The 12,443-nt window shown below is 36.1% G+C and overlaps 1 protein-coding gene across 1 annotated transcript; it reads left to right on the forward strand.

The window, feature by feature from the left end:
- Positions 1-4,845: 4,845 nt before the first annotated feature.
- On the forward strand, positions 4,846-11,741 carry LOC121962238 (E3 ubiquitin-protein ligase TRIM21-like). Its single transcript, XM_042512462.2, has 10 exons — positions 4,846-4,946; positions 6,034-6,264; positions 6,372-6,747; positions 6,862-6,957; positions 7,604-7,837; positions 8,089-8,236; positions 8,457-8,483; positions 9,041-9,105; positions 9,195-9,317; positions 10,088-11,741. Exons 2-10 carry the CDS (start codon positions 6,038-6,040, stop codon positions 10,463-10,465), a joined length of 1,674 nt encoding a protein of 557 aa, XP_042368396.2. The 5' UTR covers positions 4,846-4,946; positions 6,034-6,037; the 3' UTR covers positions 10,466-11,741.
- Positions 11,742-12,443: the final 702 nt, after the last annotated feature.

A 12,443-nucleotide genomic window follows, 5' to 3' on the forward strand; every position in this document is an offset into this window, starting at 1 on the left:
CTGGCCTCTGCATGGTCTTATTGCCCCTCTGCTACATATCAAATCATGATTAACATCTCTTTTCTTGTGCTGCATTCAGATGCATTTCACAAATATCTAAACCTTTAAACCATTAGCAAATTGTTTTCTGAAAACATGCGGAAAAAGATAATTAGGAACTTCACAAGAATTGCAAGAAATTAGTTGATTTAAAAAAATATATATTTCTAAAAAAAAAAAAAAAAAGTTAGGGAAAATAATTACATTTAAAACGATCATATTTTTTCTTGTACTTTTTAAGAAATTCTTGCTAATTTTTGGGTAATTTCCTCTTACGTTGCTTTTTGCATTGTTTCCATGCTTTTGAAAGAAATCAAGCCAATTTGGTCAGGTTTCAAAGGGTTAAAGAGCCACATCACTTCAACCACAAAGCTCTTGCAAAAGCACACAGACAAACACAAAAACACAAATTCAAATTTTAAGGTTATCTTCAACAAAAAAACATTTGGCACAAACATGAAAAAAACTTTCATCCAATCACATTTAAAGCTATCTTTATAGGTAAATAATTTTTATTTAAAATTAAAATTAAAATTAAAATTAAATTTTCCACTGATGGGGCTTTCCAACTCTCAAAATGAAATGATCAACTAGAAATGTAATAATCTGTCGTTTTACCAGCAGAGTTAATGACCTTCACTTTTGGTTGCATCAGATTTTGTTTGTGTACAATTATCACAAACTGCTCCTACAGCATAAGTGTAGATGCTGTAATACCTGTCTGTCATGTCAGTAACGGGTGACGGTAATTCACAGAGATGGCGCACCTGTAATTGGTTGAGAGCCGGGAGTGTGTGTTGTTATTTCTGGTAGTGAACGAGGAAGTTAGTCTTCGCAGCTAAGAGAGCAGCTTGTGTGCAGCTTATCATTATTGATGCTGTCCTTAGCCAGGTCTCTGTAGCCAACAATGCAGACTGTATGATGGCAATGGCTACTGAATCTCAGGCTACAACGTACAATATACAAGGAAAACGTTGCACTTGTATATTGTAAACGCTTGCATCATCTACGCCACTAAAGTCTTAAGAGAAAATGTGAACATACAAGAGCTGAATTGGTTGGTCAGTAGATGTAGAACAGCGATCACACAATACAATAGTCATCCTAAATGTATGACACTGTCAGAGTTTTATTCCAAACTGTGTTTGATCGCAAGACCTTGACGATAATCTTCTCTCTCTGTGTGATGTAGGAACGCTGATTTAGAGCCACAACCAAAGATCTAGCATTTTTTGGTTCTAAAAACATTATGGGTAGTAAAGTTTTAGTAAAGTTTTCTTTTAGTTCTCAGAATCTTCTTTCTAAAGTTAGGACAACATTCTCTCGAAACATAAAATATGCATATATATATATGTTATCATATCACTTTACATTACATTTTCATTTATTTTATTCATTTTCACGGTCTGTAATATCAGTCCGTAATAACATGCTCTAAATGGTGCTTTGAAAATGTTCTTCCTTTGTTCTCATATAACATTGTGGGAATGTTTTATAAAAAAAATAAGATTCTATGATCTGTCACCTCTTTCCCAAACATCCTCACAATCATGCTGTTAAAACCGTGCATCTTAGTCAGCATTTAACCTTACAGGAACATTATTTGAAATGATCCTTTAAACATTCTTTGAACTTTGGATTAAAATGTTTTCTTTAAAACATTATTGCAACTTGTCGTTAGCCAACGTTGTGGGAACGTTCTCTGCTAGCTGAGAGGGTTTGACACAGGACACCAGCAGGACAGGATCAGATACCTAAAATGACATTTTTCCTTTATCATCTGACTGAGGGAATTTACTGCATAAACTGTGTTCCTGGTTCAGCACAGGTCGTGTTACATTAGAGATCAGCAGGCTGCCAGTCTGTCTGATACCTACTGAAGGTGTTCGAACTGCTGTGCCAACACTTGACGCTATTAAACGGCTAACAATTTTACCACGTCCCTCACAGAAACTTGTAAAAAGTGTGCGCTGGTTGAATCCCCTGTATTTCCCAGCTGTTCACAAACACACTATTTAACCCCCTGTGGCTCAGAGTGTCTGTGCTGAGCTGTACAGAGTTCAGTCACAAGAAGGAAGTAGAAATATGAGTAGTGTGACTCAACTGTGTCTGAAAACTTGCAGTCAGTGTCTAAGACTAATAAGGGTGCAATGAAATTTGAATCTCAAAACTGCTGTGCTTATTTTGTGTCTCTATAGCATCTTTGATAAACCAAATCTACCAGCTCGGAAGATAAAGGAAGTATTATTATGGACGGGGCGGCAGCAAAACTTATTTTAGCCATCAAAAACTCAGTATCACTTTAAGCCTGCGCTATATCTGGAATTTTTATATATTTTTTTAATGTTAATGTATAAAAGAACAAAAAGTTATGGGGTTTTTTTATATGTTATTTTTCCTATTGGGAATACACATCTCAATGGGAATTTTATCATGTGAAATGTTTTCATTAGAAAAAAGAAAATGACGCTTACTTTAATTCTTGAGAATAAGCACAGGTATTTCTATGACTTACAATCATTCTTGGGAATCTAAAACCAAACAGCCATTCTGCTTCTTGTTAAGTAAACATAAAATATTCCAATCATATTGTTGTGTTTTTTTATCTCGTTTGGTTCTCATGACAACGAAGGACAGATGAAATCTGATAATGGCGTGTTATAGTTTAAAGTTTAGAAGTTATCTGACTACTACGCTACATTATTTATTTCAATATTTATTGATGGTTTCTTAAAGTTTCTACACAGGCAACAACAGCGCTATGGTTAAGATTTGGGAAAGATTATGGTTTATGACTAAAAAGAAAAGAAATAAACTTTGAGATGTGGTTTGGGTTGGGCAACTGAGATACTTTAATGAATTAACTAAGATATTTTAATCAATCAAAAACTCACATTTCATCGCTGTTGCATTTGAAGCTGAAGTCATGAGGGGTGAAATCAAACAGTGACGTCTATATTAATCAGACAGTCACCTGAAACAACCAAATCTTTCGAATAAGATGAGATGATACTTTATCTCTCGCAACCAAGTTTTTCTACATATTTCTAAAGTTCGCCCAGACTTGTGTACTCCACCCAGTAATTGACTGCACAATAAGGATACTTATTAACTAATCACAGCCTTTTCCATCTTTTAATTTAACATAAGACTGTAAGGTCTATTCACTGAGTGCCAAGAAAAACGCGCCTGAGCACAAGAGCAAACACAGCTTTTATGACTCACATGATGCTATGGTTATGCACTTGTCGATAGGAAATTGAGTGGATCATCCTGAGGTTTTGAATCCAAAATTCCTTTGTTAAATTGTTGACTATCTCCTCCCAGAAATCCCTCAAATGTGGCTGCTTCCAGGTATAAGGGGCTTGCCTTTCTGTTATCGCTTGCAAAACACGCCTATGTCACCTTTGACTGGAAATAATGACGGCTAGTGCAGTAGCTGCAATGGAAATGCACCCGCTAATGTTTTTAACATCCATGCTGCATCCATACATACCATGCTTCTTGGTATGCCATCATGAGAGGAGAAGTGCAAAACATAATTAAATGGAAACGCAGTCATCTTATAATTGTTTTTTATCAACATTTTGAAAATATTGCTTAAATTTTGTGTAAATGTAATGGAAACCCACTTAGTATTAGACATAAATTAAACTACAGCAATCTGTGACTGTACTATTGATTTTCAGTTTTATTTCAGGTATTCTGTTTTGGATTTTTAACATTTTGTGTTGCAATTTCTGCTACATGAGTGTACACTATATAGTAATGACAGTCTAGGACATTTGTCACAGACAAACAAATACGCTAACTGAGGATAAAGAGACGGAAGGTGCAGAAAGTCTGAGGAGCCCAATTGCAATGAGTGGACAATAAAGAGCCCAGCCTTAACTGAGAAGCACATTTACTGTAACAGATGTGGTACCCAAGCCATTTAATGAACATTCATGATAACATGAATGTTCAGCACTGAGAAATGCAGTGACCATTGCAGGGAGTGCACAAGCGACTTTATGCTGCTTTTACTTGAGATTAGACACTGATTGTAACAGAAAACTTGAAAGTATAAAGAATCTTTTTGGTGAGAGTTCCCATGGAAGACATGTTTTTCTATTTATGACCATATTTATGGGTGACACACCCCACACACATCCTCACCTCAGCCAAAACATGAAAGTACACAACTTATCCTCATACAACAGTTCATGCGTTACCCCATGAAAATGCACATATTACAACAGTTCCTATGATATAGGATCCAATAAATTAGATCAGTACATATTACATTACTTATTTGACATGAAGATTAGTGGGTTAGGTTTAAGAAAAGTGACATGATGACAATGTACCTAAAAATAGGTCAAAGTCCAAGTTGTTTTATACGTTTGTAAAGAACTTGCCTCTAAATTTCTACTTACTGAGTTTCAAAGTTGACTTTACGCAAGACGTGAGCAATGTTTGCTTGAATGAGAGTTCGGAGTCAAGCCATACACCAAGTTTTTAATAGATTGTAGTATAATCAATTATACTTTGACATGTGGCCACAGATGGAAACATGTGGAGTCACGAAGCTCACCAAATTTTAATTTGTTCTGCAAACGTTTTCAGTAACACAGCCTACCACATGACTCCCAGAAACATACAAATAACCTTACAATAATTCATTCTGTGCATAGGTGCAGCAGGTAATGAATGTAAATGACAATCAAAAAGTAATCAGAAATCTCATGAAGGCTGAAGGAGAACCAGAAATACCTGCTTTGGCAAATGTCAACATGGGAGGAGCTTTAAACTCATGGAGGAGCCTTAAACTCGTGTATCTTTGTCTATTATCAGAATTCTGTGTTGACCTCATTCAGCTGGCGGTAATACACCTGTTAGGAGTATCTGTTTGTCAACACACCAAGGTAAGACATTATTTCTATTAAGCAGAAAGTGTAAAGAGTAAGAACATATAAAATGAAATACCAGTAATCAATGCTTCGAGTTAAACTGATTTTTGCTATGAATGTAAAACTGTCAGCCATTTTTCAAAAGGAAAATGTTATGAGGTACAGAAGTCACAGTAGATATGATGAAAATGACGTTAAAAATGTAAAGCCAGCTTAGCATATGATTCTGTGAACCTACCAACCTTTAAATTTAAACGTATGGGGACAATAAATCTAAAATGTTTTTATGTCAGGTACTTTTTTTTACAAAACCATTGAACAATTTTTAAATGTATTTTTATGCTTTTAACATTGTGTTAAAATAGCACATTTAAGACTGACACACATACACAGGGCACATACACGTGAAAGCAACATGCAACATTCCTTTGTCAGTTTTTGAACCTGAGCCAATCCCACCATTGTGATTTTCCGACACTCCTTTACTCTTCCCTCATTCAACAGAGTGTTAATTGATCTTGTCAGATTTCACCTGTTCAGTCCTTCAGATCTCGGATTTTTTGTTCAACGCTTCCTCTTGGCTTGAGAGTTTGCTGGATAACTAAAGCGTTTCATGTGACAAAAACAGTAAATGTTGTCCTTACAATAGTGCAAAACTCAAAGGGAGAAACAAAAGAACATGTAGTTTGAACATTACTTTTCATCATTTGGAAAAAAGCTTTATTTTATGAATTTATTCTCAATGGTGTCCTTTACAGTATTTTGGGTTTTGGGACTTATTGTGTTGTTGCTTAGTATATGAGGGGAAACCAAAGTCTGTTCTGAAAAAGTGGCTATATCTCTACCTTGTCAAGTACCTTTTGTATTAAGTTAAAATATGATAAAATTAAAAAAAAAACTTTTTGTTTTTTGTCTTTGTTTTTTTTTTTTAATCCTTTTATATAATTAAATATTCCTCTCTCCTGGTATATGTTAATTTGTTTAAACCAAAAAATAGTTTTTTCTTTATTATGTATAAAGTAAAATGTTATCTGTGTTCGGCTAATTCTTTTCAAAGGCATGTTCTGCTGTAAATAATATAATATTATCCTTCATTTGTCAGAAACATGGCCTTTGCAATGTCTGTGGATCAGTTTCGGTGTAGCATCTGTCTGGACATCTTCCGCAATCCTGTCTCCATTCCATGCGGGCACAACTTCTGCATGACGTGCATCAAACGCTTCTGGGATATCAGACATAATTCGGAGTGTCCGCTTTGCAAAGAGGCCTTCAAACCCCGTCCAGAACTCAGGGTCAACTTAGGCTTAAGAGACATCACAGAGGAATTTAAAAAGTCTGTATGCATTTTTTAAAATGTCTTGCAAAATCAAATACACCTTTTTAAACACTGTTTTTAGCCATTTTTGACTTGAATTGACCAAATCTGTATTAAATCTTAAGGACCATGACAGGCAAGCCAGCACACAAGCCACGACCACCACCAAGGAGAAGTCTGCCAAACCAATCTTCTATTACCGATGACATTTTTTGTGACGTCTGCAATGATAAGCAAATATTGGCAAACAAGTCGTGCCTAGTTTGCCAGGTGTCTTATTGCGAAGTTCACCTGACGCCTCATCTAAGGGATCCAGTGTTAACGACACACAGGCTGACAGATCCGGCCACCTTTATCACCAGTCACCTCTGCAGAAGTCACAACACACTCCTGGATATGTTTTGCAAGAGGGAACAGATGCCTGTCTGTATGAAATGCAGAGAGAGGGACCACAGACACCACGAGTTAGTCCCGATAGCGCAGGAGAGCAAAAGAATCAGGGTGAGATAATTTAAACAGAGATTTTTCTGTTTTCCTGTAATTTAGTTTTTCATTCTAATAGTTGCATTACAGTGATCCTGGTGATGTATTTGTGTTCACCTTTGACCTTCACAGGCTCAGATGAAAAGGGTCGATGCAGAGTATCAGCAGATGGTCCGTGCCAGACTCAAAAAGCTCAAGGAGATCAACACTTCAGTGGACTTGAGCAAAGTAATTTTTGTATTGTATGAATTGAACTGTCTTTTCATCTAGCTGCATCATCTGGTCAAAATTGCATTGTGTCCAATACTTGGTTTCTGACCAAATACAGTATGTTTTGAATGCATAAAAACATAACTTACCTAAATTCAGAAATTGTGATTCAGTTTGTGAAATGGCCATTAATATAAATGGCTTCTTTTTGCAATTTTAAAGATGGAGCAAGTGAATTGTTTGTAATGAGGGTCCAGGTGGGGTGCTATTTTAATACATATTTACATTTGCATTATTTTTTCATCTGTCAAATGATTATTTTTTTAAATCACGATTAACTGCAGAATTTCAGAGGTCAAGAGACCCCTTACTGTTTTTCCATTACCAAAATTTAGCCTAACTTTAGAGCATTATTTAGCCCCCTTACTGAGAAGCTAGCATGATATGATTCCTCAGGCCTTTTAGTTTCATATCATACCAGTATCATCACTCTGTCAGCCCAGTATAGCCCGTTAAAGATGGAACTGTCGGCCAGTGATTGAAATGATTAAAAAAAATTTTGAGTGTCACTTATGAACCTGAAGTGCATCGCAGTCAAGGCATTAGTGCTGACAGCCCTAATTATTTTGCACATTAGTAATTATCCATTTATGCATTTCTGCAGACAAATAAGGAACGGGAGATACAAACAAGCATTGAAGTCTTCAGCACGGTGATCAGCGTCATAGAGAAAAACCAGGCTTTGCTCTTTGAGGAGATCGACCAGAAGCAGCAAGAGACTCAAAGTGTGGAGGTGGAGCTTATCAGCGAGCTCGAGCAGGAGATCAATGAACTGCAGAGGAGGCGAAGTGAGCTGCAACACCTGGAGCACACCGAGGACCCTCTTCATCTCCTACAGGTTAGAAGGTTTCCTCCATTCATGTTTTCATCCATGCTAGATTATTCATACATGAGCTAGATTAAATTTAATGTATCAAGGGATAATTCAGGAGTACTGTACAGTATCCCAAGAGACATTATAGGAATGCCTTTTGATGAAAATAAATCATCAAAAGTGATATGAAAGAAGATAAAGATGCAGCAATTGATGTACCTGATGTCCCACTTTACCTGACTTTAGCATTTTATGTCACTGTCTTCATGTTTTAGAGTTTCCCCTCTCTGAGCACGCCGCTGTCCTCCAGGGACTGGTCCATGGTTAGAGACCAGTCGGACAACTACATAGGGGCAGTGAGGAGAGCTTTCTCCAAGCTGGTGGAAGTCTGCCATACACTTGAGAAGCAACTGTCCGCCGAAGGTCAGTATCTTTAGCTCTGATATCCATATTGTATTGCTTGTTTGGGATTTGTTCCGCCTAAACATCTCTATATTTTTTAATAATAACTTAATATCTGTACATCACAAAGTCGTCTGTCAAAATTACAATAACTCCATTGTACATACACATAACTTGAAAACAGGAATGTTTCATGTTGCAAAATTTAAAACTTGTTTTTTTTTCTTCTTTTTTTTAATAGAAATTAGAAAGACAAGTCAGTATGCAGGTATGTTTTTGAATATAAGTCATTGTATTATCATTGTTTCATGTTTTGGGGGAAAAGGTAACTGTAAATTGACATAGTTTAAAACAAGATTCAGAGTTTCTATAAAATAAATTTCAGGGAGGGATGCAGGGAAAAAGTCCTAGAACGTGTGCATTTGTCCCTCCAAATATAAAAATGAACTGAAGACATTAACACCATGAACTGATGCAGAAAAGGCACGAATTGGTGCATAAAAATCCCTCCTTCATGTGAAAATATCAACTGAATATTGTGTTAAAGCATGCAAAACACACAACATAGTATTTAGGAAGTAACAGAAATTAAATACTGGAGAAATGTTTTTTTTAATCCAAAGCCAAATTAGCTTTCAAACCCAATCAATATATTATTATATTCTTGAACTCTGAAAGGCTCACATGGATTTGTGATTATTAAATCACAATATATTGCATGGACATAAAAAAGCGCATGCTGTCCAATATGGCATTTTTTTTTGGGATGAAACATTCCTTTAATTCTATCTCTCTTACATATACCGTCTTTCTGTCTTTCTTCAGTGGATGTGACTCTGGATCCAGTGACAGCTTCGGGCTGGTTGTGTCTGTCCCCAGATGGGAAACAGGTAAAGTGTGACGGGGCACGTGCACTGACTGGAATACGAGTAATTTGTGGTCCAGCGTTTTTACAGTAAGTGATGCTGTTAATCTACAGGTGAGCCTCAGCCTCCAGCAGAAAAAACCCTGTCCCCCTGACGACCCCCGCAGATTTGACGCCTGCGTCTCCGTTTTGGGGAAACAAAGCTTCACCTCTGGGCGACATTATTGGGTGGTTCAGGTAGGTGCTCAGACCTTCACTTACGCTATTGTTTCTAAATCAGCTGAATGTTTTTAAGGTCTATGGATTATCTTGAGTAACCAGGTCATCATTTCTGGAAAGAGAAATTGAGGTTTTCAAAATTATTTCTGCATCTGCAAAACTTGGACACTCACACAAAAACAGTCTAGATTAATCAACAGCACTAGAGGTAGGAGCGAAAATATGTACTTGAACTGTCCTTTTAACCCTTTCAAACCTGGAGCAACATCACTGTTCTTGTACTGCTCTCAGACGCCTTTCACAAGTATTTAAACCTTTGAATTCTTTGCAAATTAGTTTGATTTCTTTCAAAAACATGGCAAAAAAGGCAATTAAACTGGTAAGAATTGTTCCACAAATTGCAAGATATATGAGAAAAGAAAAAAGCTAGGGAAAATTATTATAACTAAACTGTATTTATCGTTACCATTTTTTCTTTTATTATTATTATTTTGATAATTGCTTTTACATTTTTGGGTCATTTCTTCTTAAGTCGCTCTTTACCTTCTTCGTGTTTGTGAAAGAAATGAAACCAATTTGTTCAGGTTTCAAACAGTTGAAGGATTACCCAAAATATTATCATATTAAATTGAAAGAGCAAGTGATCTAGATTTATTTATTTATTCATTTATTTATTTCCATGTTAAAGGCGACTGAATACAGCACAAGAAAAGTGATGTCATTCCAGCTTTCAAAGGGTTAATTTGCTTGTTTGTCTAATACTCTGTATTCTGTTTGTTGTGTTTCAGGTTGGAGATAAAACAGACTGGGATCTCGGTGTGGCCAAGGAGTCCATCAACAGGAAGGGGGCCATCACAGTGCGTCCCGACTGTGGTTACTGGGCAATCTGTCGCCGCAAGGGCGGCAGCCTCAGCGCCTGCGCCGGCCCCTCCGTCACCCTCCAGCTCTATGAAACCCCCCAGAAAGTTGGCATTTTCCTGGATTATGAGGAAGGAAAGGTGTCCTTCTATGATGCAGAAGCAAAAACTCACATTTACACTTACAGCGAATGTCTCTTCAACGAGCCTCTATATCCGTACTTAAACCCATGTCTCCATGACAACGGGAAAAACACAGCCCCTCTGATCATCTGTCCTGTTGAGGTTGGGCACGCTGAGAGATTGTAGCTTTTTGAACGGGAGACTCAGGGCACACTTAAGACAGCAAAGTCCTTAGTGTGAAAATTTGAATAAAAAAATAATTTTAATTAATTTTATCCACAATCATTAAAATAAAACGCAGATACTGATAATCAGCAAAATGCCAAATATCGACCCCAATAATCGGCCATGCTGATATTCTGTCGACCCCTAGTTGCTGTGTTTAAAATCGCTAAAATTTACTGCTGCTGAGCAGCTAAGAGTCAACTTTCAAGAGCACACGCATTTTAAAAAATGAATTAAAAAAAAAAAATTGAAACACATTAACTAATGTGCAGATGCTGAAAGTGACTAAGTAGCCTATATCTAAACAGAGGCAAATATTATTCTTTTTAATCCATTACATTTATTTGATATCTTTAGTTACTTTGCGGATTCAGATTAATCAAACAAAATGTAATCAACAATGAATTATCGTGCATTATTGTAAGTGTAGATGAATCTTTATTGATATTCAAGCATGAATTCACAAGCTAAGAAGCGGTACACATGAACATAAGTAAAATGAGCCCCACCAAGTGTTAAATATTAACAAAGAGGCCAGAAGTTAGAGATTTTTTCTAGGAAAACAGGATTTCAAATAATAATAATACATGTTATTATGCTCTGGGACTAAAACATACAGTGAGTGTAAGCAGTGTTTAGAACTGTGAAACTGATTATTTGATGCTGTTTTTCTGTTAATTTGTAAAATAATTCTAACTTTACCTTTAATCATGTTCATGCACTACGGATGCTTTTGCACCTTACATATTGAAATTTTCTTTTTTGTCTCAGTGCATCTGAAGTTTGAGAACGTTTTACTTATTTGGACGCTGTCCCCTGTTAAATTATTGAATGCCAGATTTGGTTTACAGCTGACACATGCTGCTAATTAGCCATCGAAATTGGTACAAAACAGATGTGAAGGATTGTTAATCACTGTGATGAAGTTGATTCAGTTACTTCAACCCCTTATATATGAACAAGTGTAAATCAATGTTTCTTACATATTTGTACAAAATATAAGTGTGGGTGTGGGTCTTTTTCTTTTATTATTTTAAGCTTTTGCTCACATGGAACCAGGATATCACTTCTTTAAACCTTTTTTATATTGACTGATTTATTTTTGCTTACATTTATGAAGACAAATTACAAAAAAAGACCATGTGTTTTTTCTGAGGGTGTAAGCTACCAGTGTATAAAAGAATGTGTATACTTTAACTGTTAATGAATAAACCTAAAAAGAAAAAAATGCATCAAATCCTGTTTTATTTTATTTAACATGTGCATCATACACAGTGCAAAATGATTTTGAATGCAATTTGTTTATGCCTTAAACACTAGATAGCAATTAACAGATAGTATAAAGAAAAAAAGTTAAGAAAAAATATAAACCAAATAATAGATTTTGCAAAAATATTTCAATATCAGAGAAATGAAAAAGTAAAATAATGAAAGAGTATGAACATCAATAATTAAAACAATATAACTAATACATATAGCATTTGCGCTTGTTAAGAAAATCTTTAAAAAGTTATCTTTAATTTGTCAAATTTGAATTCTAATTTAGATTGTTTTTGTATTGGCATTTGTAAAACAGGCCAGTTTTTGCAGAGGACATTTTCACATGTCAAAGAAGGAAAGGCACAGGTGTAAATAACTAAATTAACGATTGCTTCGACTTCAGGGTCCTGGTATCGTGCATGCTTGCTCACCGTCACACTCACAGGGACTCCTGAATATAACAGAGCCGTCGTTAGTGTCATTAGCAGCACTTGTGCTGTGTCTGCTGTGGAAAAGGTCTATTATCTTCTTTTAACGGCCACAAGGAGTCGCTAAAGTTAGACGTCTCTGTTTCAACTGTGTGACCGTAGTAACTGAAGCTGCTTTGAGTCAAAACACCCACCAGGTGGAGCGTGCATCAACTAAAACCTTTTACAGTTTGGTCTGCATCTCTGAAACC

This window comes from Plectropomus leopardus, chromosome 23 (assembly GCF_026936395.1).
Source record: "Plectropomus leopardus strain MGB_pleo_1.0 chromosome 23, ASM2693639v1, whole genome shotgun sequence".
Lineage (NCBI taxonomy): Eukaryota > Metazoa > Chordata > Actinopteri > Perciformes > Serranidae > Plectropomus > Plectropomus leopardus.